General features: G+C 53.9%; 2 protein-coding genes and 1 long non-coding RNA gene across 20 annotated transcripts in view; 1 reads left to right on the top strand and 2 right to left on the bottom strand.

Annotated features, from left to right (window-relative positions):
• The window catches only part of CHD4 (chromodomain helicase DNA binding protein 4), a 39,534-nt gene extending 37,620 nt beyond the window's left edge, over positions 1-1,914 (bottom strand). For 12 of the 16 annotated variants that reach the window (XM_063639775.1, XM_055280934.2, XM_063639776.1 and 9 more), the window contains exons 1-2: positions 1,750-1,895; positions 724-901 (exon numbers count right to left, since the gene is read on the bottom strand). In XM_063639775.1, the coding sequence (XP_063495845.1) occupies positions 724-823 (100 nt within the window). In that variant the 5' untranslated portion in view covers positions 824-901; positions 1,750-1,895. Of the gene's footprint in view, positions 1-723; positions 902-1,749 lie in introns of all 16 variants that reach the window. The other 4 variants (XM_063639782.1, XM_063639783.1, XM_055280932.2 and 1 more) reach the window with 2 other exon arrangements.
• On the top strand, positions 180-24,723 carry LOC129483486 (uncharacterized). 2 transcript variants are annotated; one of them, XR_010120903.1, is made up of 4 exons: positions 4,064-5,730; positions 9,184-9,269; positions 11,986-12,125; positions 24,331-24,723. It is a non-coding gene; the product is annotated as an uncharacterized lncRNA (long non-coding RNA). The 2 variants fall into 2 exon arrangements; XR_010120902.1 differs by lacking the exons at positions 4,064-5,730; positions 9,184-9,269 and adding an exon at positions 180-445 and having other exon boundaries at positions 24,331-24,668.
• Positions 13,136-27,792, bottom strand: LPAR5 (lysophosphatidic acid receptor 5). 2 transcript variants are annotated; one of them, XM_063639796.1, is made up of 2 exons: positions 27,430-27,792; positions 13,136-15,700 (listed from the first exon to the last, which is right to left on the bottom strand). In XM_063639796.1, exon 2 carries the CDS (start codon positions 15,482-15,484, stop codon positions 14,366-14,368), a length of 1,119 nt encoding a protein of 372 aa, XP_063495866.1. In that variant the 5' UTR covers positions 15,485-15,700; positions 27,430-27,792; the 3' UTR covers positions 13,136-14,365. The 2 variants fall into 2 exon arrangements, with proteins under 2 accessions (XP_063495866.1, XP_063495867.1); XM_063639797.1 differs by having other exon boundaries at positions 27,348-27,432.

The following is a 27,792-nucleotide window of genomic DNA, read 5'->3' as shown; positions in this document are numbered from 1 at the left end:
CCAGGCTACCTCATAGAGGCAGAAGCCACTAGGAAAAAAGCCAAAATTATGTCCACTCACCAGGAGAAGAGGGGTGCCCTCCCTTCTTTTGCCCCTCTTCACTAGGCTATTACATCCTCCCCGAGCCCCCATCACTTCCCCACTCAAAACATTCCAGCAATCTGCCTGGCTAAAAGCACTCCAGATCCTGCTGAGGAGCGCGATTCAAACTTCACACAGTTGAGACAGCACAGAAAACCGGTAACCGATCAGAAGCTAAAAATAATCAGATAAAGTGTAACCAGCACTCCCTCTTTCCTTTCCACAGCGGCAACCACAAGATCCTACTAGCACAGATGCCCGGCTGGTCTTTCAAACAGAATCCTCAACGCCCCCCTCCACCACCACCACCACAAGCCTCCAGGCGTCCCAGCTACCTGCATTCCTCCGAGGACCCACACACCAGGTAATGCCTGCCAGCCCAGAGAGCTCCCTCAACTGGGAACTGCAGAGCATTCCTCAAGACAGAGTGCAGCAAGCTGGCATCTCCGTGCCCAGGAGGCACATGGCTTCCACCCCCCTCACACCAGAGCTCCGCAGAAGGGAACCACTCCCTTCGAATACCCTCCACCTCCGGCTCTGCACAGAGACAGCGGAGCAACACAGCCCTGCCTCACCAGAGGAGTCACTCGGTAGAGCCCCAGATGCCTCCTTCCCGCCATGGGCCCTTGGGGAAAATGTTACCTGGGTGGGGTGGGGGCAGGCTGTTGTTCAAAAGTGCATCCATATCCTCCTCCTCGCTGCCCGCCGAGCAGGGGGACGGGGAGCCCAGGCCCGACGCCATCCCCTTCCGCTCCCGGCCAGGGAATTGGCCCAGCTGCTCCTGCCGGCGGCCTGGGGCCCTCTACACTGGCCCGAGTCACTGTGCGGGGGAAGGGGGAGAAACAGAGAACAGTCAGTGACGCGCACTGTCCCCCTCCCCCACACCCACCCGCTCTTTCCGCCCCCCACCCCAGCCACCCTAGCAGGGCACCCGAACCGCTCAGGCTGAACTTAGTTCCACACTCCTCGGGGGCAGCCCGGAAGCCGGCTCCCCGGCAGGCGCCCCCACGGAGCGAGGGAGCGACGCCTCTGAGGGCAGGCTGGTGCAAGCGCGGGGTGGGGAGACGCCGGGCTGGACCGAGCGGGGTGTGACGGGGGAGGGGGTCCGAGTGGCAGCGGCGCGGGGGGGCCAGGGGAGGCCGCAGGCGGCGAGGCGCTCGGGGACACAAGGTCACTTGGGGGTGGGGGGGCGCCTCCCTGCGCCCGGGGAAGGGCCAGTCCCCAGACAGGGCAGCTCTCCAAAGGCTGTCCTCTGGGACAACTCAGGTTCTCCTCAAGAGCTGCGGGGACGAGGGGGCGTGGAGGCTCGGGCGCTGCGGGGGGCCGGAGGCAGGGACGCGGGGGGCGAAAGCGTCCCACCGGGAAGGGGGCCGGGCCACGTGTCCTGGGGGGCAAGTGATCAAAGGGCGAGAGGGTGGGCGCCGGGCATTGTGGGAGACCAAGCCGGAGGCGGGGGGTCGCGGGGAGCAAGACTCTGGCAGGGTTAGGGCGGGGGCTGGGGAGGAGGCCGGGCGTCCTGCAAGGCCGGGAAAGGAAGGGTCGGCTCCTCTGGGCAAGGGGCGGTCCGCGGGTCCGGAGACGCCTGAGGAAGGGGCGGGTGACGGGATGACCCTCGGGGCTGGTAGGGCCGTGAGGGGCGTCTCTTTGGGAACCCCGCGCTCTCCTCACCCCGGAGCCGCCGCAGGTCGCGCTGGGTCCGGCTCGGTGTCACTCCCGCTCCGGATCCTCCTCGCCGCGGCCGAAGGGGGGAAAATGGCTCCGGCTCCAGCGTCGCCTCTTAAAGGGCCTGAAACACCGGCCGGGAAATCCCACCGCACAGGCCCCGCCCCCCCACGGACAGCCCATAATAACCTCAACCAACTCCAACCCCCCCCTTCCACTACCGCCACCCTCCTCCCCAGGTCTCCCGGGCAACCCCCGCCCCCTCGTCGCTCAGGCAACCACTGGCCACGCCCCCTTCGAGCGCGCGCGCGCGTGTCACCTGGGCAACCGCCCACCTCTTGGCCATCCCATAATACACACGGACACCCCCCCCCAACACACACACACAAACACACAACACACACACCCTGCCCCCCCACATTTCATACACATATGCCAGGGGCTGCTGACATCTCATAATATTGCAGACCTTTTGCAACTAACCCTCTTAGACATCCCATAATAGCCATCCTTTGCCAACTTCTTCACTCTTGGCCCTAATGCTAACATCCCATAATAATTCATCACCCCTCCTTCCTCATGGCCATCCCATAATAAGCACCCCTCCCAACACTTATGCCTCATATCCCATAATATTCAGCCCCATCCCCCACAGACATCCCATAATAACCATCCATCCACCCCCAGTTTGATATCCCATAATAGTCAGAAACTCACCCCCCCGCCATACTACAACAACGGACACTCGGCCTCCTCCCACACACATCCCGTAATAATCAGTCTCCCACTTTCTATACCGACATCCCATAATAACTAACCCCCTAGAGCTGCCCTCAGACCCTGCAGGCCAGGGTCTAGAGGCTCACATCACCCCCAGCCTTCAGTAAGTACCCCTCCTCTATCAAAAAGATAACCCATAATGATCAACAGCCCTACTGTCACCCCACAGATGGACATCTAATCTCTTTTCCTCTAACACTGGAAAGCTATCCCATAATAATTTTACTCTCCTACCCACATCCTGACATCCCATAATAATTGCAAGGAGCCCGTGGTCAACCAAACATACCATAATACTCCCAACACAACCCAGTGTCACATCCCATAATGCTTCATCTCCACTCTACCACCCCATACCCTTCGAGCCAGGCATCCCATAATATTCATATTCTTCCCACCCCCATCTCCAGGCGCTGTCAGTCTGTTCTAACACCCAGAGCTGAGAGGGCCAGGCAGGCTACCCACGCTTCCCTGTCCCCGCCCCCACTTGCACACACCTTAATCCCTTTCTGGGCCAAAGCAGTATCCTGGCAAAAAGCCTCCTGATGTTTGGGACCCCTGCTTCCCTCATACCATCATTTCCAGACACTAGGGGGCTGGGAGCCCACCTAGGGCCCCACCCAGTCCCACCAAAATCTAGGTATTTTCCAGATGCTTACCTCCAGCTCCTAAGTTTTGAGGAACACCAACCAACCAAAATACCAAGCTGACAGATGAAACATTTACATGAAGTCTAATTCACCCTACAGCATCCCATAATAATTACCCACTCCCATCCAAAGACTATCTCTCAACATTCTAGCAATCCTCCCCCTCACCACAACCCCAGGTCAGGGATCTTTCACCAACACCCCCAGGCCACTCCTGGGCATGGACATCCCATTACAACGTGAACTCAGGTTCCTGCTCTATACACACCAAAAGTGAAGGCCTGCCCTCCCCCTACTCACCACTACTCATGTTCATTCAACCTATGTTGACAGAGTACCTAGAAAGGCCGAGCTCCACACCATGGAGAAGCAAGGAAGACCAGGGGGCCTCCCTTCAGAAAGCATAAGCAACCAAGCAAACTATGATACACGACAGAATGGTGCCAAGGGAGAACTGCTGAGCACTGTTTCCCAATTTCCTGTTACAGAAAATAAAATCCCACTGGTCCCAAGAGAGAACATATCCCAGTAAGATTTATCATGGTCCTTCTAGAGGCTGGAAGATGATACTTAAAGGATTTATGGGTATAGACCATAGTCAACATGATCTCCTATCTGTTCCCTACTTACTAGGGGATTTTGATTGGAAAGCAATGTTCATCCATCCAGCATTCCTAATACTGAAATCCTATAATATGTTCATGTCCTTCGTTCTTAAGAGACTCCACAATATACCAGCATTGTTTCCCTCATTCTTGAACACCAAATCCTGCTTATCCTCAATGTCCCATATTTTTCAGGCACTTTCCCATTTTATATCCTGAAGTCTCATAATATCTCCAATGGCCTCCATCCTCATCTTGTTGGGGCCCCATTCTCCACCTCAAAAAAAAAAACTTTAGTTGTATAATGTTCCCCATCTTTCCCTGTCTGTATAGAAGTCAATATTCCAGCGGGGCACGGTGGCTCATGCCTGTAATCCCAGCACTTTGGGAGGCCAAAGCAGGTGGATCACAAGGTCAGGAGTTTGAGACCAGCCTGGCCAAAATGGTGAAACCCCGTCTCTACTAAACATACAAAAATTAGCCTGACATGGTGGCACATGCCTGTAATCCTAGCTACTCAAGGGCTGAGGCAAAAGAATTGCTTGAACCCAGGAGGTAGAGGTTGCAGGGAGCTGAGACTGCACCACTGCACTACAGCCTGGGCAACAGAGGGAGACTCTGTCTCAGGAAAAAAAAAAAAAAAAAGTCAACATTCCAGGAGGCCTTCTACATTGAATTATGCCCCAAGGTAGCCCTCCAGCATATACCATCCCCTTCCCTTATTATGCGTACTCTCCAGCCACCCTATGGACCCAATCCTAGAAGCTGAAATAACCGAATCTTTTTTTTGTTTTGTTTTTTGTTTTTTTGAGAGACAGGGTCTCAGTGGCGCAATCACAGCTCACTGCAACCTCAACGTCCTGGGCTCAAGTGATCATCCCACCTCAGCCTCCCACCTGTAGCTGGAACCACAGGCATACACCACCACACCCAGCTAATTTTTAAATTTATTGTAGAGACGGGGTTTCACTATGTTGCCAGGCTGATCTTGAACTTCTGGACTAAAGTGATCTTCCCACCTCAGGAAGGAGCCCAGTTTATTTGTATTTTTTTTTTTTTTTTGAGACGGAGTTTCGCTTTTCTTGCCCAGGCTGGAGTGCAATGGCGCAATCTCAGCTCACTGCAACCTCCGCTTCCCGGGTTCACGTGATTCTCCTGCCTCAGCCTCCCGAGTAGCTGCGATTACAGGCATGTGCCACCATGCCCGGCTAATTTTGTATTTTTAGTAGAGACGGGGTTTCTCCGTATTGGTCAGGCTGGTCTCGAACTCCCGAACTCAGGTGATCCGCCCGCCTCAGCCTCCCAAAGTGCTGGGATTACATGCATGAGCCACGGCGCCTGGCCAGGAAAGAGCCCAATCTTAAAACCCTTTGGCCCTCAGAAAACCTGAGCCCATCAGCCTGTCACTTTTTCCTTTTCCTGACTCCCAGAGATTCAGGACCTGAGTGAAAACCAATGTCCCAGCACCACTGCCTTGCTGCCCTAACCCCAGGCCAAGGACAACGTCACCCTCTGCTCATGTACCTTTTTTGCATGGGTCCAAGACCTATGGAAGTGGGATAAGTTGAAAAGAAACTGGGACTTCCTTGTAGAAAGGGCCCTTTACTAACCAGTAGTGAGTGGGATGAACCTCATGCCATCTCTGCATTACCCTTCTCATCTCATTTCCCTAGAGGAAGGCCTGGCCAGATGGCTCTCCCCTTCTCTAGGATCCAAGGGACTGGAGAACTGGCACAAAGAAATGAGTTCAGGGAAGGCAAGAGCTTGCCTCAGGGAATTACGATGCCCCTGCTCCTGGGCAGAGCACCGGGGACGCAGACAAGTCTTCCGCTAGCTCCTGGCTGCCTCTGTAGACCCACTAGCATTCTACATTTAACTCTCCTCATATTAGGACTGGAGTTTTCGGCATCAAAGACATCAGGTCCTGTCAAAAGCTCCCTGTCACCTTTGAAGTAGGTGTTTTCTTTTTCCAACCTTCCCTTCAGCTCCCTGGCCCACCCTCTTGCTGCACTCATTGTGGCAAGCGGGCCATTCTCCCCCGTTCTGCAAGGCTTCCAGTTTCCCTCGTTCAATGCTCTCGACATCAAGACTGGGCCCCATTTACTTACCCAAGCCCTCTCCCATACTTACTCTGAGTACTAAGAATGAAACTTGTGTTCCACAATGGGGGGTGAGGAGGCAGCTCTTTTCAGATACCATGATATGGGGACACCTCCTTTCAGGGAAGTTTCTCCTTCCTACAGAGGGCTGCCAGATGCCTATTGTGCCCTCTTCTACCCTCATTTCTCCAGGGGATCCAGCCTGTCTCTGGGCCTCAAATTCCTCTCTGCAATATCTCCATCTGCCCATACCCATACTCTCATTTCCACAGTGATCTGTCCATATAAACCAGTAAGAGAGTGTTTAACTGGGTAGTCACAGCCTCCTGCCTGTGACTAAAAATATCCACATTTTATTTATCCATATATCCTTTGTCCACTACTCACCCTGTGTCCCTATTCCTGTAGGTTCTACCCACTTCTTCCTTTGCTGCTCTTGCTCCCTACCTCTCCCTGACACCACAACAAGGAGAAAGTTAAAATCCCTTCCTCTCTTCCTGAGTTCCAGAAAGGGCTCAGAGGTGTGTGCTGGTGCGTTGCTTTGTAGTCCTTATGCTTCTACGCTTCCCCTCCCTCCTCTAGCCCCGTGCTACCCTCCCAGATAAATTATAAATAAACCACTAGCATGACTGGCCCACGGAGACTAAGGGTGGGATAATCTCCTAATTAATGCACCCAGGAGGGCAGCCTCTCTAACCAGTTACCTTAGAGTTCTGTTTTCATCCCATGGTACAGAAGAACCTAGAATAACACTCAGAGTGGGTTGTTCATGGAGTTTTTAGCATTTGCTCTATAATTCCTCTCCTTACACCTCTGTTTTGTGTGAACCTGAAAAACTGTTCATAAGAGGTCCAAGGGGCCACAGTGTTCTCCTGCTCTGTCAGAAAAGGGGATTTGGGGAGACAACAGAAGGAAGAAAAGCCACAGTGACAGTGCACTCCAAAGGCTAGACAGGATGCAGATCACGTGGGGCTTGGGGGTGACATGCCAGGTGTTTGTATCTCAGGAGGCAACCTAGTGTCTGTTTTTTGGGTGTGACTGCAAGGTAGCAAAGCGCCCCGTGCACAACCCCCCAACCTGCGCAAAGCGCTCCGCGCACAATCCCCCAACCTGAGCTATGGTCCCCAGGCTCAAACCCAGGAAGACAAAGATGGAAGGGAGATGGGTACTATGGCCATCCATGAGTACTACTCCCTTTGGTATGCCACCCGGCCAGAACCTCTCAGTTCTCATTTGCAGTGCAGCTCTGCAGGCCCCGGACTCACAGGGCAACCCTGTAGCGCACAAGCTGTTTAAAGGACCCAGGTGTCCAGGGTTCAGATTTGGCTCGCTGGAGCCTACCCCAGGGGCCCCTTCAAACAGCTGTCACCAAAGAAACCTCTCCAGCCAGTTACTCCTGCCAGGCCTCAGGTCCCACTCCAGGGCTCACCCTACCCTCCCCAGCTCCTTCCCTCCCTCCTCCTTCCCTCCCCACCCCTCCCTAGAGTTTCACCTCTCCTGGACAGCCCCACCCAGCTGTGCAGGGCACATCCCATAATAATCCTCCTCGCCAGCCTTACCCCCCCCAAAAAAAGAGAGGCGGCCATCCCATAATAGCCACCCACAAGAGACATTCCGCGGTGACCGCCCCCTCCCTGCAGAGCTGCTGGGAGCAGCCATCCCATAATAGCTGGCCGCCTGTTTTACTGGTTACGGCTGTGGAGGGAGCTGGAGAGGAAATGGAGGGGAGGGGGGAGGGGAGAAGGATCCAGGGCCCCCACTTTGTGGGATGCAGGGAGAAGGGGAAGGAGGTGGTATAAGGGGCTAGGGTGCAGAGGAGGCCGTTGTGCAGGTGGAAGGTGTGATCCACTGGCCACCACCACCCTGCTTTAGGGCTTTCTCCCCATTCGCCAGGGGCTACTTTTCCCCTCAGCACCCCGGAGGTGGCTGCTAGTTAGGGGAGATGCCCGGATGGGTTGAGGTGCCCAAAGTCTATGTGTGTAGAGAGATGGGTTTCAGGTGTTCCTCTTGGGGCGTCTGAGAGAGGATGGTGACCTTAGAAAGGATGTTAGGCGAGTAAGGGTTGAGGAGGTGGGGGGACTGGAGAAGAGCTCCTCAGGCCCTCCCCATTCTCCACCACCATCCCATAATAATCCCCCCAGCCCCACTCCCCCTCCCACACACGACATCCCATAATATCTTCTGGAGAAGCAGTCCCCGCAGTAGGTACAAAGAGCTATCCCATAATAAGCTCCCCCACCCCCACTCACCACCCCCCCAACTTGGCCCCCCCTCAGTCACATGCAGCCGGTGCCATCCCCCGCTGCTCCCCCCTCTGGCCACCGAAGGCCTTGCCAGCCCATAATACTCTTGCCTCTGGTCGCAGGAGGCCTCCAGCCCATAATACTCCCTTCCACCACCACCCCCCCTTCCCGCCCCGCACCCCTTCCTCCCGCCTCCAGTTGGAGCCGGGCCTCACCAGCCCATAATATTCCCCAGTCTCCTAAGGCTGTTCCAGCCCATAATACTCTCCCTGTCTCCTAAGGCCTCTCCATCCCATAATACTGCCAGACGCCTGACCTGTGGGCCAAACCCCAGCCCGTTCCACACATCGAGGCTGTGTCAGCGCCGCCGGCCTCCCTCCCTGTCCCTCCTCCCTCTCTGGTCGGCGCTTTCCCTCCCAGGCTTTCTCCCGCCCTCCTGCCCTGGGCCCCTCTCCCAGCCCCACCCCGTGCCTGCCTGGGCCTTCGCTTCCCCTCCAGCCTCCTCCCTTGCCCTTTCTCCATTGCTTGGTTCTCCAGCCAGCTTCCCCCTGTCTTGCACTTTCCCACCTCCTCCTTGGTCTGTGGGATGGACATGGGCCTAGTGGGGAGAGAGTGCCCCCAGAGGGCAACAGGCCAGTCGCTGCCCCTAAAGACTTCCTGCTTGACCTAGCACCGTGGAAACGTGCCCAGCCTGCCTTGCTCACCACCTCCCGTGGTCCTAGTTCTGATTGCTGGCAGAGCTCTGTCTGGGTGAGGATTCACCTGGAGCCCTTCACGTCTTCTGGAAACACCCCTTGGGCATCACTGGCAGAGTTGATCAGTGGCCTCACCTCACCATGCTCTTGTTGGAAAGAAGGAGCTCCCACTTATGGGGCCTCTAGAGTACCTTTCAAAGGTGGGCTCCTTGACCCTCACAATAACCCAATAAGTGGATATTATGAGCCCCATTTCACAGAGAAATGGGAGAAAACAGAGGCTCAGAGAGGTCAAGAAATTTGTTGAAGCCACATTGCCAAGAAGTGAGAGAGTTGAAATTAATGCCCAGATTTGTTTGATTCCAAAGTCGTGGATCCTTTGGGATTCCCCAAATCCTGAGTGAGAAAGTTCACCTTCCAGGACTTTCCATGCTCCTCCGGCAAGGACAATATGGTGAGAATTACCCCAACTTGCGCAGGGCCTTCCTGTGTGAGATTAACCTTCCCTTCCCCATTTCTTCCATGGGACCCCAGGTGGCAGCCTCGAGGGAATTCCATCCTCAAGATGGTTGAGGACCAAGAAGGAAGAATCTCTGCCCTCCTTTGATATCCCTTACCTCTGCCCTGGCTCTCCTAAATTTCTTTTAAGATTAATGATTGTGGCCGGGTGTGGTAGCTCACACCTGTAATCCCAGCACTTTGGGAGACAGAGGCAGGCGGATCACATGAGGCCAGTTCAAAACCAGTCTGGCCAACGTGGTAAAACCCCGTCTCTACTAAAGATACGAAAATTAGCTGGGCGTGGTGACGCATGCCTGTAATCCCAGCTACTAAGGAGGCTAAGGCAGGAGAATCACTTGAATCTGGGAGGTGGAGGTTGCAGTGAGCGGAGATGGCACCACTGCACTCCACATGGATAACAGAGCAAGACCTTGTCTCAAAAAAAAAATAATAATAATAATAATTAAGGGCAGGAACGGTGGCTCACGCCTGTAATCCCAGCACTCTGGGAGGCCGAGGCGGGCGGATCACGAGGTCAGGAGACGGAGACCATCCTGGCTAACACGGTGAAACCCCGTCTCTACTAAAAATAAAAACAACCAGCTGGGTGTGGTGGTGAGCGCCTGTAGTCCCAGCTATTCGGGAGGCTGAGGCAGGAGAATCACTTGAACCTGGGAGGCAGAAGTTGCAGTGAGCTGAGATCGTGCCACTGCACTCCAGCCTGGGTGACAGAGCAAGACTCGGTCTCAAAAAAAAAAAAAAATTAATGATTGTTACTCTTCCCAGCTACTCTTACCATGTGGAGGGACCATCCTACCGAGGAGACAGACTTTGAGGAAGGGTGAACCAAGGGATGGTCCCTGCTCAGTGTACACAATCAGGAGTGCTGCCTTGGAGGTGTAGGGTACATCACAGGCTGGGGGAGGGGAGTCATGGCCAACTGCATGAAGTCTTAAGGCATCCTGCCTGTGTGTGGGCCCTCGATGTGGTGTATTTTAGGGCCTAACACAATTAGAACCTTGAGTGAGCCAGCTCTCAACCCCCCCAACCCCTACAGCCACATGGTGTTCAATAAACAGGGGGCTGAGACAAACGGAGAGGGAAGGGGCGGGTGTGCTGTAGGGCAAGTGGATTAGGGGCATGGAGGAAGAACCGGGAAGAGGAGGGCCAAGATGATGCAGCAGATTCAAGGCAAGCCAGGCTGTTGAAAGAGGTGGCTACATGAGGAGGGGAGGAGAAGGAAGGAAACCCGGGGTGGTATGTAACAGGAGAGAAAGTCCCAGGAAGGAGAGATATACTGCAAAAAGCAGGAGTTTGGGAGCCAAATACAGACCGAGCCACTTTCTAGTTGTGTGACCTTAAGACCTCAGATTCTCCAGGGTGTTTCATCTGTAAAAGGAATAAACATCATCTCTAACTCAGATTATATTATTTAATATAATAAAGAAGATAATGCATCTTAAGCGCTAACTTGAAATCTTGGCATACAGAAGAGTATTTTTTAAACCTGCTAAAAGGCCGGGCACAGTGGCTCACGCCTGTAATCCCAGCACTTTGGGAGGCCGAGGTGGGCGGATCTCCTGAGATCAGGAGTTCAAGACCAGCCTGGTCAACATGGTGAAACTCTGTCTCTACTAAAAATACAAAAATTAGCCGGGCATGGTGGCGGGCACCTGTAATCCCAGCTACTCAGGAGGCTGAGGCACGAGAAAAGCTGGAACCTGGGAGGCGGAGGTTGCAGTGAGCCGAGACCACGCCACTGCACTCCAATTTGGGCAACAAGAGCAAAACTCCATTTCAGAAACAACAACAAAAACTGCTAATGCTCATTCCCTTCCGTCTAAGATTTTCCCCTTCTCTATCTTTGGATTTTCATAGACCTTAAATGGAGCAGCTCCAGGGCATGGGGTGAGGGCTCTGGACTTCATACTGCTCCCGTAGTCTTGGGGAACCCTATGAAAATGGCCTAATCTGTTCTTGCCTCTCTGTTCTCTTGATGGAAAGCCTTTGGATATCTGAATGGGGCGAAATAGTCCACCAGGGCTTTGACACCAGAGATTTCACATCAGAGACAACGTATTGCCATCTAGCTCTTCCACAGGCCGTGGCCACACTTGTCCTGGGCTGTTGTAATGGCTCCCTGACCAGTCTTTCTTTTCTTTAGACTCTCCCTCCATCATTTTCCTACAGTTTATTCCACACAGTTTGTCAGTGTGAGCAAAACCTCAGGAGCCTCCGTGGGCTTCCCATTGCCCACTAAACCAACTGCCAACACCTTACCCTGCATTCTTGTGTTTTCTGCCTGGCATTATAGTTTTTGTTTACTTGTTCTATGATTCCCACTAGATTGTAAACTACTTCACAGCAAGATCTGACTGTTCATTCATTCAACAAATATTTATTGAGCACTTTCTCTGTGCCAGGCACTGTTTTAGATGCTGGGGATCATCAGAGAATCAAACAAAAATCCATGCCCCCACAGAACTTACATTCTACCTAGGATATAGGACGGGGTGGCGGAGATGATAAACTATAAAAATTAGAATAAATTATATGGCATGTTGGAAAGTGATACATGCCGTGAGTTGTAATTACTTTGGAACTCACGTACCTGCCTATAAAAGTACTCAAGTAATCTTTAAAAACTGTGTTTGATTCTGTTTGAATAGGGCAAAGTGCTAAGATTTTGGACTACGAGGTTTGGCGATGCCAGTGCTCTCAGGACAGGAAGGGCACAGGTCTTGAACCTTGAAGATGAAGAGAGATGGAGCAGGTGCTAATCACCAGGCCTCTTCCAGAGCAGCTGGAGGTAAGTGCCGGGCTGCAGGCTCCAGGCTCCAATCTCCACCCAGATGGAGAAAGGCCCAGATTTCATGACTATCCCTGAGGAATCTGGGTCAGTTCTCTGATTTGGCCACCAGGGGTCATTTTACCCCTGTAAATCACCGTCTGGAGCCCTTGGCATAAAGGCACACACAAAAGGCTACCCTGGATTAAAACAGACACAAACAGAGAACCCTGACACACACGCACACTACTCTCTCTCCCTCTCTCTCTCACACACACACACACACACAGTGCGTGCACACACACATAAAAATACAGTGTTGAGACATAGGGACAGAAATGCTATAGGACGCACACAGGGCAACAACTCCCTCAGTAATGTCAGGGTCTGAAGATGTCCACAAGTGCCAACTCTGCAGCCCCTCCAAGCCCCCAACTTGGGTGAAGAGGGAAGGAATAGCCGGGCACGGTGGCTCATGCCTGTAATCCCAGCACTTTGGGACGCAGGCAGATTCACCTGAGGTCAGGAGTTTGAGACCAGTCTAGCCAACATAGTGAAACCCTATCACTACTAAAAATACAAAAAATTAGCCGGGTGTGGTGGTGTGTACCTGTAATCCCAGCTACTTGGGAAGCTGAGGCAGGAGAATCGTATGAACCCGGGAGGCGGAGGTTGCAGTGTCCAGCCCAGGTGACAGTGTGAGACCCCGTCTCAAAAAAAAAAAAAAAAAAAAAGAGGGAAGGAATAGTAGATGGCCCATTTCCCTTGCTTCCAGCGTGCTGAGAATGGACAGCCTATTCCTGTCCTCCCATCTCACTCTTAACTTCCCCATAAACTTTTCTCTCCTGGCTGTGGCACAGTTCCCTTTTCCCTCCCCCAGAGAAGCCCCATCCCCTCCGCCTGAGTGTATGACTAGTTCCACCCCCCAGTCTCCATCCCTGCCCCAGGGCTGCTGCTCTGATATGCCCAGGGTAGTGTTCCATTTTATGTACTACTCCTAGGGCTGCAGGAAAACCCTGAGCCATGAAGACTATCAGTAGTGATTAATTTATTTAGCACTGCCCTCTCCCCACAGTAATAAAAAGCACTGTACATAATGCCCTGGGAAGAAGTTAGACATGAACTCTAATACTTCAGGACAAGTATGGTTTTCAAAGTGTGATCCAGGGACCAACCCTTTGAGGAAGTCCACAAGATCAAGCTATTTTCATAATACTGCTACACAGATGTTATTTGTCCCTTTCACTCTCATTCTATCACAAGTATACTGTAGAGTTTTCCAGAGGCTTCATAAAGTGTGTATGGTGACATTATTGCTCCCATGGCTAATGTAATGTGTGCATGTGTATTTAAAAATGTATTCGCTTTAATTTCTAGTATGGTAAGTATCAAAAGAACAAAATATAAGCAAAGCTCTTTGAGATCCTCAATTTCTAAGAGTGGGGTCTGAGACCAAAAAGTTTGAGAACCAATGCTTTAGTAGAAATAATTTTATCCTTACTCTGGACAAAGGAGAGAGAGGGAGAGAGAGAGAAGAGGAGAGAGGCGAAGCAAAGAGAAAGAATATTAAGGACCTAAAATGGAGGAGGCCTGGAAAAGGGGATGTGATGGAAAAAAGGATAACCTAAAAAGGGTTTGGACTTGGATTTTGTTGAGGGGGAAACTCTAAGTCAGTTTTGCCTTGCCCCAACTACCCCACGCTGGATGCCAAGTCTAAATTGTCACAAGTCACTATGCGAGAAAGAATCTAGTTCTGTCCATATGGAACTCTTGTATTAGGCCTCAATGGTGAGCAGGGGAAGCCTAGGCTGAAATGAAAGGGGGTGGCATCCATGATCCTAGACAGAAGTCAGCAGATGAACAAGCATCTCAGTAGCTTTGTCCACCAAACCTGGGGCTCTTCAGCTCTCAGGCCTCTGTGGCGGTTTAAATCCAGAATGCCCATTTTCTGTTCCATCTAACCAGCTTTTAGCAGTTTAATTCCCCGCCAACCCAAAGGCACGGGTGGGCTCTCTGCATCACTTCCCACCACTGGAGAAGGGGTGCTCTACGTGCTCACAGTTTAAAGAAGCCATTTCCAGCAGCAATGCCTTCCCCGGGCCCTGGCTTCCACACTTAGTACTCTTCTGCGTTGCTAAACTGGAATTGCCACCCAAAGGTCCAAGTGTCCAGCCCACTTTCTTGTGTGTACACCCTGCAAGCCTCCCAGAACGAGAGGCGTTGGGAGTCGGGCACGGACAGCGCTATGGCATGATGTGCGTTCAGAGGGCGGAATCCTGGGGACACTGTGTGAAGGAAGACAGAGAGTGGGATTTGGAGGGTCGGAGCAGCCCCTGACTGGCGGCATCCGGCCTGGTGGCGTCGGTGGTGACAGCGGACCTTTCGGATTGCGCCAGCGCCGCCCGCGTCCCGTCAGTGGCCAAGGTCCTGGCCCGGTGCGGAGTGCCCAGGCCGCGCAGGGTGTTGCGGAAGCCCTCGGCGCTAAAGTAGTACACCAGCGGGTCCAGCACGCAGTTGGCGCCGGCCAGCAGCACCATCACCATCAGCACCCCGCGCACGCGATCGCGGGCAGGCACGCTGGCCGCCACCAGCTTGCTCCGCAGCAGCCCGTAGACCGCCAGCGTGGCGTTGTAGGGCACGAAGCACAGCAAGAAGATGACGAGGTTAGCCAGCAGGAGGCGCACCGTCTTCCGCCGCCGCTGGCTCTGCGTGGCGTCGGGGCGCGCCAGCGTCCAGAAGACTCGGCCCGACGAGTAGACCACCGCCGCCAGGGGCAGCAGGAAGCCCAGCGCCTCGGCCAGCAGCACGAGGGGCAGCAGCCTGTCTTTCCACAGCTCGTCGCTGAAGCTCTCGAAGCATAGGCGCACCTCGCGGTCCCGGTAGCGGCAGCGCGAGGGCCTGTGCACGCGGGCGGCGGGCACGGCAAACACCAGGATGAGCGCCCACACGCCCAGGCAGAGCAGCCGCGCCACGCGGGGCCGCCGCAGGTGGCGCAGTCGCAGCGGGTGCACGATGGCGGCGTAGCGGTCCACGTTGATGAGCATCAGGAAGATGCAGCTGCCGTACATGTTCATCTGGAAGATGGCGCCCGTCGTCTGGCACAGGAGGTCGGGGAAGGGCCAGTGATGTAGTGCGTAGTAGGTCAGACGAACGGGCAGCGAGAGGGTGAAGAGCAGGTCGCTGGCCGCCAGGTTACACATGTACACGCTCACCACCGAGTGCACGCGCAGCGCGCGCAGGAAGACCCAGAGGGCCAGCGCGTTGAGGGGGAGCCCGGCAGCCAGCACCAAGCTGTAGACCACCAAGTGCAGGCGGTGGGTAGGTCGGTAGTCAGGACAGGGGAGAACAGAACTGTTGGTTGAGGAGCTGTTGGCTAACATCGTGCCAAAGTGGGAATGGGAGCTAGGCTGGGGATGCCATGGGGCACACCAGAGTCATGGCATGGCATTCACCCCCGGGGCTGGGGCCTACAGGCTGTGCAGACATGATCCCAAAACAAGCAGAGGGAGGGCATGGGCATGTGGGCTATGGCTGCAGGGACAGATGGCTGCCGAGGGTTGGGTGCGTTTGGTCACAGCTTCGTCAGCAGCAGAAACCTGGAATAGGAAGGCAAGCCAGAAGTTACACAGAGACAGGGCTGCACACACAAATGTTTAGCTCCACTGGCAGGCCGTCTGAATCTTTTCTCAGCCTCAAGTCTGCCATTGGGCCAGAATAGGTTCCTACAGCAGGACTATATAGTATAGTGTTAAACACCCAGGGACTCGGATGCCTAGGTTTAAATCTTGGTTTTGCTAACTTGCCTAGTTGTGTGACTTCAGAAAAATTAATCTTGGCTGGGTGCAGTGGCTTACACCTGTAATCCCACACTTTGGGAGGCCAAGGCAGACCAATGGCTTGAACCTAGGGGTTGGGGGACCAGCCTGGGCAACACGGGGAAACCCCATCTCTACAAAAAAATACGGGGCCAGGTGCAGTGGCTCACGCCTGTAATCCCAGCACTTTGGGAGGCCGAGGCCAGTGGATTACCTGAGGTCAGGAGTTTGAGACCAACCTGTCCAATATGGTGAAACCCCATCTCTACTAAAAATACAAAAATTAGCTGGGCGTGGTGGTGCACGCCAGCTACTCGGGAGGCTGAGACAGGAGAACTGCTTGAAACCAGGAGGCAGAGGTTGCAGTGAGCTGAGACTGTGCCATTGCATTCCAGGCTGGACAACGAAAGTGAAACTCTGTCTCAAAAAATAAAAATAGCCAGGAGCGGTGGCTCACGCCTGTAATCCCAGCACTTTGGGAGGCCGAGGCAGGTGGATCACCTGAGGTCAGGAGTTCGAGACCAGCCTGGCCAACATGGTGAAACCCCATCTACTAAAAAAAATACCAAAAATTAGCCTGGCATAGTGGTGGGCACTGTAATCCCAGCTACTCAGGGGGCTGAGACAGGAGAATTGCTTGAATCCAGGGGGCAGAGGTTGCAGTGAGCCAAGATCGCGCCATTGCACTCCAGCCTAGGCAACAAGAGCGAAACTCCATCCCAAAATAAATAAAATAAAAAATAAAAATAAGGCTGGGCGCGGTGGCTCACATCTGTAATCCCAGCACTTTGGGAGGCTGAGGTGGGCGGATCACCTGAGGTCAGGAGGTCGAGACCATCCTGGCCAACATGGCAAAATCCTGTCTCTACTAAAAAAAAAAAAAAAAATTAGCTGGCGTGGTGGCAGGCGCTTGTAATCCCTGCTACTCGGGAGGCTGAGGCAGGGAGAATTGCTTGAACCTGGAAGGCGGAGGTTGCAGTGAGCCGAGATCACACCATTGCACTCCATCCTGGGTGAAAGAGCAAGACTCTGTCTCAAAAAAAAAAAGTAAAAAATATTAAAAAATTAAAAAATTAGCTGGGCATGGTGGCACATGCCCGTAGTCCCAGCTGCTTGTGAGGCTGAGGTGAGAGAATCTCTTGACTCTAGGGAGGTGGAGGCTTCAATGCAGTGAGCCTCAAGTGCACCATTGCACTCCCGCATGGGTGACAGCGTGAGCCTGTCTCAAAAAAGAAAGAGGGCCAGGCCGGGCGTAGTGGCCCACGCCTGTAATCCAGCACTTTGGGAGACTGAGGCGGGCAGATCACCTGAGATCAGGAGTTCGAGATCAGCCTGGCCAACAGGGCAAAACTCTGTCTCTACTAAAAATACAGAAATTAGCCAGACGTGGTGGCATGCACCTGTAGTCCCAGCTACTCAGGAGGCTCACACAGCAGAATCGCTTGAACCCAGGAGGCGGAGGTTGCAGTGAGCTGCCATCGTACCACTGCCCTCCAGCCTGGGTGACAAAACGAAACTCCATCTCAAAAAAAAAAAAGAAAGGGGGCCGCACGGTACCTCATGCCTGTGATCTCAGCACTTTGGGAGGCTGATGTGGTTACTTGAGGCCAGGAGTTCAAGACCAACCTGGCCAACATGACAAAATCTTGCCTCTACTAAAAATACAAAGATAGCCGGGTGTGGTGGCGTGCACTTGTAATCCCAGCTACTCAGGAGGCTAAGGCATGAGAATTGCTTGAATCTGGGAGGCAGAGGTTGCAGTGAGCCGAGATCACGCCACTGTACTCCAGCCTGGGTGACAGAGAGAGACTCTGTCTCAAAAAATGAGAGAGAGAGAGAGACAGACAGAGAATTCATGAGGTTCTTTGGAGATTAAGATGATGTGTGTAAAATGCTTAGGTTGCTGTTACTATCTCAAGCTCTTTCCTTCTTTCATTGCTTACTGAGCTCATAGAAGGTTCCAGGCATGTTCACAGCAGGGAACAAAACAAAAAGTCTTTGCCCCCACCTCCTTTACATTCCATTGGAGGGAGACAGATAATAAGCACAAATCAATAGGTGGTCTTACAGAGCGCCTCCTTGGACCAGGTGCTAGGCTACCTCCTCATTATCCAAAGAATAAAGGTCAAACTCCTGAGTACAGGGGAGGCTGAGGCAGGAGAGTCCTTGAACCTGGGAGGCAGAGGTTCCAGTGAGCCGAGATCACGCCACTGCACTGCAGCCTGGGTGACAGAGTGAGACTCTATGTCAAACAAGCAAACAAGCAAACAAAACTCCCAAATACAGAACAAAATCCCAGCCTTACTCATCACATGCATCATGGTGCCTATGTGGGCTGGATTTGTGGTCAAAGCACACTGGGTTCAGCTTAATGATTTGACTTCTCAGTTTCTTCATCTATAAAATGGGAATAATAATATAACAGTGGCCTCATAGGCTGATTGCATGCTAGTCTTGACCAGAGCCACATGTGAATAAATTTGACAGCACAGTCTTGCTAGGCAGGGGAAGGCCCTGTGGGTTGAGTTTTGCCAAGTGCTCCCCCAGCAGGTCTAATCCATTGCACTCCGGCCTGGGAGACAGAGTGAGAGTCTTGAGAGTCCGTCTCAAAAACAACAACAACAACAAAAAAGACCAAGACAGTGTTGCTTAACCGTCACCACTATCTGTTTCCAGAAATAGAACCTTTTCATCAACCAAGCAACGACTCTGCAGTCATTAAGCAGTGCTACCCACCGCACCCCATTCAACTCCTGGTTCTAGTCTACTTTCTGTCTCAATGAATTTGCCTATTCTAGATATCTCCTATGAGTGGAATCATACAATATTTGTCCTTTTGTGTCTGGTTTATTTCACTTAGCATAATGTTTCCAAGATGTATTCATGTTGTAGTATGTAAAGGAATTTCTTTTCCTTTTTTTTTTTTGGAGACCCAGTTTCGCTTTTGTTGCCCAAGCTGGAGTGCAATGGCGCGATCTCGGCTCACCGCAACCTCTGCTTCCGGGGTTCAAGCGATTCTCCTGCCTCAGCCTCCTGAGTAGCTGGGATTACAGGCATGCACCACCGTGCCTGGCTAATTTTGTATTTTTAGTAGAGACAGGCTTTCTCCCTGTTGGTCAGGCTGGTCTCGAACTCCAGACCTCAGGTGATCCACCCGGCTCGGCCTCCCAAAGTGCTGGGATTACGGACATGAGCCACCGCGCCTGGCCTGGAATTTCATTTTTATAGCTGAATAATGTATTTCATTGTATAATATTTTGCTCGTCCATTCATCTGTCAGTGAATACTTGGATTCTTTCCACCTTTTGGCTATTGTGAATAATGCCACTGTGAACAAGGGTGTCTAGATGTCATCTTAGGGAGAGAAGTTGTCTGAGACCCTGAGCAATTATCCCAAGACACTGAGCTTATTACTTTCAAAAGGAACTGTTTAGGCCCGGCATGGTGGTTCACGCTGGTAATCCCAGCACTTTGGGAGGCCGAGGCAGGCGGATCACGAGGTCAGGAGATTGAGACCATCCTGGCTAACACGGTGAAATCTCATCTCTATTAAAAATACAAAAAATTGCTTCCTTCCTTCCTCTCTCTCTCTCTCTCTCTCTCTCTCTCTCTTTCTTTCTTTCTTTCTTTCTTTCCCTCTCTGGCCCAGGCTGCAATCTACTCGGTTTGCTGCTGCCCGCGCCACGGACTGCCTGGGACTGCCGGCGCGCGCCACCGCTGCCTGCCTTTTCTCCTTTGGATGCAGGCACGCGTTCGCCATCTTGGCCACGCTGGTCGCCGGCTCCTGACGCCGAGTGCTCTGCCCGCCTCAGCCTCCCGAGGTACTGGGACTACAGACGGAGTCTCGCTCACCCAGTGCTCGGTGTTGCCCGGGCTGGAGTGCGGTGGCGTGATCTGGCCTCGCGGCAGCCTCTACCCCCCGGCCGCCTGCCTTGGCCTGCCAGGGTGCTGGGATTGCAACCCCTGCCCAGCCGCCACCCCATCTGGAAGGTGGGGAACGCCTCTGCCCGGCCGCCCCGTCTGGGAGGTGAGGAGCACCTCTGCCCGGCCACCCACCGTCTGGGAAGTGAGGAGCGCCTCTGCCCGGCCACCCACCGTCTGGGAAGTGAGGAGCGCCTCTGCCCGGCCACCCACCGTCTGGGAAGTGAGGAGCGCCTCTGCCCGGCCACCCACCGTCTGGGAAGTGAGGAGCGCCTCTGCCCGGCCGCCCTGTCTGGGAAGTGAGGAGCGCCTCTGCCCGGCCACCCACCGTCTGGGAAGTGAGGAGCGCCTCTGCCCGGCCACCCGTCTGGGAAGTGAGGAGCGCCTCTGCCCGGCCACCCACCGTCTGGGAAGTGAGGAGCGCCTCTGCCCGGCCACCCACCGTCTGGGAGGTGAGGAGCGCCTCTGCCCGGCCACCCACCGTCTGGGAGGTGAGGAGCGCCTCTGCCTGGCCACCCACCGTCTGGGAGGTGAGGAGCGCCTCTGCCCGGCCACCCACCGTCTGGGAGGTGAGGAGCGCCTCTGCCCGGCCACCCCGTCTGGGAGGTGAGGAGCGCCTCTGCCCGGCCACCCATCGTCTGGGAAGTGAGGAGCGCCTCTGCCCGGCCACCCATCGTCTGGGAAGTGAGGAGCGCCTCTGCCCGGCCACCCCGTCTGGGAAGTGAGGAGCGCCTCTGCCCGGCCACCCCGTCTGGGAAGTGAGGAGCGCCTCTGCCCGGCCACCCATTGTCTGGGAAGTGAGGAGCGCCTCTGCCCGGCCTCCCATCGTCTGGGAGGTGAGGAGCGCCTCTGCCCGGCCACCCCATCCGGGAAGAGGTGAGGAGCGCCTCTGCCCGGCCGCCCCGTCCGGGAAGAAGTGAGGAGCGCCTCTGCCCGGCTGCCCCGTCCGGGAAGAAGTGAGGAGCGCCTCTGCCCGGCCGCCCGTCTGGGAAGTGAGGAGCGCCTCTGCCCGGCCGCCCCGTCCGGGAAGAAGTGAGGAGCGCCTCTGCCCGGCCGCCCCGTCCGGGAAGAAATGAGGAGCGCCTCTGCCCAGGCGCCCCATCCGGGAAGAAGTGAGGAGTGCCTCTGCCCGGCCACCCATCGTCTGGGAAGTGAGGAGCGCCTCTGCCCGGCCACCCACCGTCTGGGAAGTGAGGAGCGCCTCTGCCCGGCCGCCCCGTCTGGGAAGTGAGGAGCGCCTCTGCCCGGCCACCCACCGTCTGGGAAGTGAGGAGCGCCTCTGCCCGGCCGCCCCGTCTGGGAAGTGAGGAGCGCCTCTGCCCGGCCACCCACCGTCTGGGAAGTGAGGAGCGCCTCTGCCCGGCCACCCACCGTCTGGGAAGTGAGGAGCGCCTCTGCCCGGCCACCCACCGTCTGGGAAGTGAGGAGCGCCTCTGCCCGGCCGCCCACCGTCTGGGAAGTGAGGAGCGCCTCTGCCCGGCCGCCCACCGTCTGGGAAGTGAGGAGCGCCTCTGCCCGGCCGCCCCGTCTGGGAAGTGAGGAGCGCCTCTGCCCAGCCACCCCGTCTGGGAAGTGAGGAGCGCCTCTGCCCGGCCACCCATCGTCTGGGAAGTGAGGAGCGCCTCTGCCCGGCCGCCCCGTCCGGGAGGTGAGGAGCGCCTCTGCCCGGCCGCCCCGTCCGGGAGGAAGTGAGGAGCGCCTCTGCCCGGCCGCCCCGTCCGGGAGGAAGTGAGGAGCGCCTCTGCCCGGCCGCCCCGTCCGGGAAGAGGGGAGGAGCGCCTCTGCCCGGCCGCCCCGTCCGGGAAGAGGGGAGGAGCGCCTCTGCCCGGCCGCCCCGTCCGGGAAGAAGTGAGGAGCGCCTCTACCCGGCCGCCCCGTCGGGAAGAAGTGAGGAGCGCCTCTGCCCGGGCGCCCCGTCCGGGAAGAAGTGAGGAGCGCCTCTGCCCGGCCGCCCCGTCTGGGAGGTGAGGAGCGCCTCTGCCCGGCCACCCATCGTCTGGGAGGTGAGGAGCGCCTCTTCCCGGCCACCCATCGTCTGGGAGGTGAGGAGCGCCTCTGCCCGGCCACCCATCGTCTGGAAGGTGAGGAGCGCCTCTGCCCGACCACCCATCGTCTGGGAAGTGAGGAGCGCCTCTGCCCGGCCACCTATCGTCTGGGAAGAAGTGAGGAGCGTCTCTGCCTGGCCGCCCCGTCTGGGAAGTGAGGAGCCCCTCTGCCCGGCCGCCCCGTGTCTGGGTAGAAGTGAGGAGCTCCTCTGCCTGGCCGCTCCGTCTGGGAGGTCTACCACGGAGGCCAGAAGCAATGTGGGGGCTGGACGTGGTGGCTCACGCCTGTGGTCCCGGCACTCTGGGGGGCGAGGCGGGTTGATCACTTCGGGCTAGGAGTTCGAGACCAGTCTGGCCAACTTGGCGAAACATGAAGAATACAACAGACAAACCAACCAACCAACTCAATAACAAAAAAACAGGTCTACCCTGGAGTCATACTCTAATTTTTTCTATTTTCCTCCCTTTCTGATCCTTTATCCCACTTTCTTTTTCTTCCTCTTCCTTCTCCCTCTTCTTCGTCAAATAGAGGATTGAGTTATTATCACTGATCCATATAAAGTCCCTCTCTCATTTATTTTAACTCCCACCCCCATTTCTATTCCCCGACTTCCCATGTGCAACCTTCCTAATATGTTTGATACGCATCTTTTTGTTTGTATGTATTTTTAGAAAATGTTTATTGTTTTTGTATGCAAAAAAAAAATTAAAAAAAAAAAAAAAAAATACAAAAAATTAGCCAGGTGTGGTGGCAGGCGCCTGTAGTCCCAGCTACTCAGGAGGCTGAGGCAGGAGAATGGCATGAACCCGGGACGCGGAGCTTGCAGTGAGCTGAGATTGAGCCACTGCACTCCAGCCTGGGCAACAGAGTGAGACTCCATCTCAAAAAAAAAAAAAAAAAAAAGAGGGCCAGGCGCGGTGGCTCACGCCTGTAATCCCAGCACTTTGGGAGGCCGAGGCGGGCGGATCATGAGGTGAGGAGATCGAGACCATCCTGGCTAACACATGAAACCTGTCTCTACTAAAAATACAAAAAAATTTAGCTGGGCATGGTGGCGGGCGCCTGTAGTCCCAGTTACTCAGGAGGCTGAGACAGGAGACTGGCGGGAACCCGGGAGGCAGAATTTGCGCTGAGCAGAGTTCGCGCCACTGCATTCCAGCCTGGGTGACAGTGAGACTCCGTCTCAAAAAAGAAAAAGGAACTGTTTAAATTGTTGCAAGAAAATAAGTCATAAACCTGGCTATAACAAGTTTTTTGTTTGTTTGTTTTTTGAGACAGGGTCTCACTCCGTGGTCCAGGCTGGAAAGCAGTGGCTCGATCTTGGCCCACTGCAGTCCTGACCTCCCAGATTCAAGTGATCCTCTTACCTGAGTCTCTGAGTAGTTGGACCTACAGGCGTGTGCCACCATCCCTGGCTAATTTTAAAATTTTTTTTTTTTTTTTTTTGAGACGGAGTCTCGCTCTCTCACCCAGGCTGGAGTGCAGTGGCGCGATCTCGGCTCACTGCAAGCTCCGCCTCCCGGGTTCACGCCATTCTCCTGCCTCAGCCTCTCCGAGTAGCTGGGACTACAGGCGCCCGCCACCACGCCCGGCTAATTTTTTTTTGTATTTTTAGTAGAGACGGGGTTTCACCGTGGTCTCGATCTCCTGACCTCATGATCTGCCCGCCTCAGCCTCCCAAAGTGCTGGGATTACAAGCGTGAGCCACCGCGCCCGGCCTATTTTTAAATTTTTTGTAGATGGCCAGGGGCAGTGGCTCACACCTGTAATCCTAGCACTTTGGGAGGCTGAGGTGGGTGGATCACTTGAGGTCAGGAGCTCGAAACCAGCCTAGCCAACATGGTGAAACCCCGTCTCTACTAAAAATACAAAAAAAAAAAGCCAGGCATAGTGACAGGTGCCTGTAATCCCAGCTACTCAGGAGACTGAGTCAGGAGAATCGCATGAACCCAGGAGGGGGAGGTTGCAGTGAGCTAAGATTCCGCCACTGCACTCCCGCCTGTGCAACAGAGCAAGACTCCATCTCAAAAAAAGAAAAAAAAATTTTTTTCATAGAAATGGGGTCTAACTGTGTTGGCCAGGCTGGTCTTAAACTCAGGCTCAAGCAATCCTTTTGCCCTGGGCTCTGTAAGTCCTAGGATTACAGGCATGAGCCACTGTACCTGGCCACAAGTTTTTCTTGTATTTGGTTTTGTTCTCCCTCCAACCACCACCATCAACAGTTTGAGACTTGTAAGAGATATAGTAAAATAGTTAAAGGGAATAAAGAAATACGTCCTCTGCAAAATACCAATCTCAACAATGAAGATAATACCAAATGAGACTTAAACATGCTGAAAAGCAAGTAAAACCAGGCTCATTTCTGATACACTCCCCTGCCCTATGCTCCTTTGCTCCATTCACACCAAACTAATACTAATTGTGGACATACCTTATGTTTTCAGGACTCTGCCTTTGTATGTGGTGTTTCTTCAACTTGGAATGCCCTGCCTCCCGTTCTCCAACTGGCAAGCCTAGTATTTTTTCAGGACTCTGCAAAGCCTTCCCTGACTGCCCCTGCAACACAAGGCAGATGTGGTACCCTCACTGTGCCTCCGCAGCAGTACACAGGTTTATCAGCGCTCTCCCCACGCGTGGTAGTCAGCTGTTCCTGGTCTGCCCCTCCCATTAGACTGTGAGCTCTTAGAGGGAGGGGCTGTGCACCATGGCTTATTTATCTTTGTGTATTCCCAGCACCTACCTCTGTAAATGTTAAAAATAATAGCTATCATTTACTGATCATCACCATACTGTAATTTCTATACATAATATCTAACATAGATACATTATTTCACTTCCTTATTTGTCCAACTGAAATGTATAAAGTGGGTTATTTGAAGTGGGTTATTTTTAATAACCCACTTCCAAAAGTGGTGACATAAACTCATCTTTCACACATACACATAAATATGCTTGAATCACTGGAACCCAAGAGGCGGAGGTTGCAGTGAACCAAGATCATGCCATTGCACTCCAGTTTGGGCAACAGAGTGAGACTCCGTCTCAATAAAAATAAGTAAGTAAATAGACCGGGAATGATGGCTCACACCTGTAATCCCAGCACTTTGGGAGGCCGAGGCAGGCGTATCATGAGGCCAGGAGTTTGAGACCAGCCTGGCCAACATGGTGAAACCCCGTCTCTACTAAAAATACAATTAGCCGGGTAAGATTCACGTGCCTGTAATCCCAGCTACTCGGGAAGCTGAGGCAGGAGAATTACTTGAGCCCGGGAGACGGAGGTTGCAGTGAGCCGAGATCGTGCCATTGCACTCCAGCCTGGCTGACAGAGTGGAGAAAAAAAAAAAAAAAAAAAAAGAAAGGGCTGAGCGTGGTGGCTTACACCTGTAATCCCAGCACTTTGGGAGGCCAAGATGGGCAGATCATGAGGTCAGGAGACCGAGACCATCCTGGCTAACATGGTGAAACCCCATCTCTACTAAAAATACAAAAAATTAGCCGGGCTTGGTGGCACCTGCCTATAATCCCAGCTACTCGGGAGGCTGAGGCAGGAGAATCGCTTGAACCCGGGAGGCAGAGGTTGCAGTGAGCCGAGACTGTGCCACTGCACTCCAGCCTAGGTGGCAGAGCGAGACTCCATCTCAAAAAAAAAAAAAAAAGAAAAAACTAAAATGTTAAATAGACCAAGATTATTAGTTGAACGGCTACTTAAAGGTAAAGTTAGGCCAAGTGGTGGCTCACGCCTGTAATCCCAGCACTTTGGGAGGCTGAGGTGGGTGGATCACCTGAGGTCAGGCATTCAAAACCAGCCTGGCCAACATGGCAAAACCCCGTCTCTACTAAAAATACAAAAATTAGCCAGGCGTAGTGGCGGCATCTGTAATCCCAGCTACTCGGGAGGCTGAGGCAGGAGAATCCCTTGAACCCAGGAGGTGGAGGTTGCAGTGAGCCGAGATCGCGCCACTGCACTCCAGCCTGGGTGACAAGAGTGAAACTCTGTCTCAAAAAACATAAATAAATAAATGTAAAGGCATAGTTAGGAATTTTTTAGCAAAGGAAATGGCAATGCTCTCTTGTTACCCTATCCCAAAGGGGAGAAGTTCTTGGGGTTCTCTTTTTTGGATACAGAGTCTCACTTCGTTTGGAGGCTGGAGTGCAGTAGCACAATCTTGGCTCACTGCAACCTCCGCCTCCTGGGCTCAAGCAATTCTCGTGCCTCAGCCACCCAAGTAGCTGGGATCATAGCTCGCACCACCACACCTGCCTGATTTTTTGTATTTTCAGTAGAAATGGGGTTTCACCATGTTGGCCAGGCTAGGCTGGTCTCCTGACCTCAAGTGATCTGCAGACCTCGGCCTCCCAAAGTGCTGGGTGCTGGAATTACAAGAGTGAGCCACTGCACCCAGCCCATCTTTTTTTTTTTTTTTTTTTTTTGAGACGGAGTCTCCCCGTTGCCCAGGCTGGAGTGCAGTGGTACAATCTCAGCTCACTGCAACCTTTGCCTCCCAGGTTCAAGCAATTCTCTTGTCTCAGCCTCCTGAGTAGCTGGGACTACAGGCGCACACCACCATGCCTGGCTAATTTTTGTATTTGTAGTAGAGACAGGTTTCACCATATTGGTCAGGCTGGTATTGAACTCCTGACCTCAGTTGATCCACCCGGCTCGGCCTCCCAAAGTGCTGAGATTATAGGCATGAGCCACCGCACCTGGCCCTAGCCCATCTTTATAAAGGAGCCTGGTTGTCAAAAAGCTGCCTCTTTCTGACAATCACACAGAATGACACAAGCTGAGCACTGAGAGCTGCCAGGCTCCTGGCCTGGTCCCCATCCCACACTCCTGCTTCCCGAGCCCTGGGGCTCCCTTCAGGAGCTGAATGGGCACAGTGCCAGGCCAGATGGCGAAGATGGAAAAAACTGCCAAAAAGGAGGCTAACAGGATGTGGAAGGAGGAAATCTAGGTGTGGGGGAGGGGCAGCCCAGACCCTCTCCCCCAATCCTGCCTTGAAGAAGAGGTCAGGCTGTGGGAGAGATGCAGGAATCAAAGAAATGGCAGCTGCCCCAGAAAAGAAGGAACACCAGGAAGGAGGGATATGGAGGCCCCCGTAGGCTGAAGAACGTCGGCACACACTGATGTCAGGTAAGTATACCACTCATTACACGTGTGTGTGCACAGACACATATACACACACACTAAGAGATGTGCACACAAGATCCCTGGTAATATAGAAATCAGTGTCTATACACATCCTGTAATAAACAGGTATGTGCACAGACAACTGGGCTGGGGAGGAAGAGAAAGAAGGCCCTGCCTTAGGGACAGTATCCTTACACAGACAGAACCAGGCAGCTTCACAAGCACGGGCGATCTCAACCCCAAGGCACTGAGGAGCAAAGAGACCATGACACACACAGAGGCCCCGGGACTGCTACTTCTATATCACCCATCCCAACACTGCTCACACACCAGAGAGTGCAGCCACCTTCCTTCTCCCTGGGTCTCTGTCCTTCAGCTTCCCACGTACACATCCGGGGGCCAGGTTCCTTACCTCCTCAGGGCCTCTGGGATCTGTCCCATTGCCCTCTGAGCTGGGCTGGGCACTGCTCTTTGCTGAGATAAGCCAGAGGGGCAGGGCTATTTTCTGCCAGAGGCAGGAAGTGAGAACAAGAGTGTAAAAGTGAGCAGGAGGTGCAATCATGACCATTCCCTCACTCTCCTCCACACACCCTGCCCTGGTATCCAGCCTCTCTGGCAAATGACGTTGAGGGGAGCTGAAGAAAAAGGACCAGGGGGTTGGGAACAATGAGAAGGGCAGGGGGAGGGGAATGCCTCCTCTCTGCCCAGTTCCTCCCCCATACCCTTCCTGTGTTCCCCACCTCCCCGCAAGCACCACATGCCTTGCTCTGTCTTT

This window comes from Symphalangus syndactylus, chromosome 5 (assembly GCF_028878055.3).
Source record: "Symphalangus syndactylus isolate Jambi chromosome 5, NHGRI_mSymSyn1-v2.1_pri, whole genome shotgun sequence".
Taxonomy (NCBI): Eukaryota; Metazoa; Chordata; class Mammalia; order Primates; family Hylobatidae; genus Symphalangus; species Symphalangus syndactylus.
Note: the sequence above shows the minus strand (reverse complement) of the source record. Positions and strands in the feature narration are given on the sequence as shown.

Bases quoted from the DNA above. Each gene is read 5' to 3' on its own strand.
- LPAR5 (XM_063639796.1), bottom strand. From the start codon at position 15,484: ATGTTAGCCAACAGCTCCTCAACCAACAGTTCTGTTCTCCCCTGTCCT.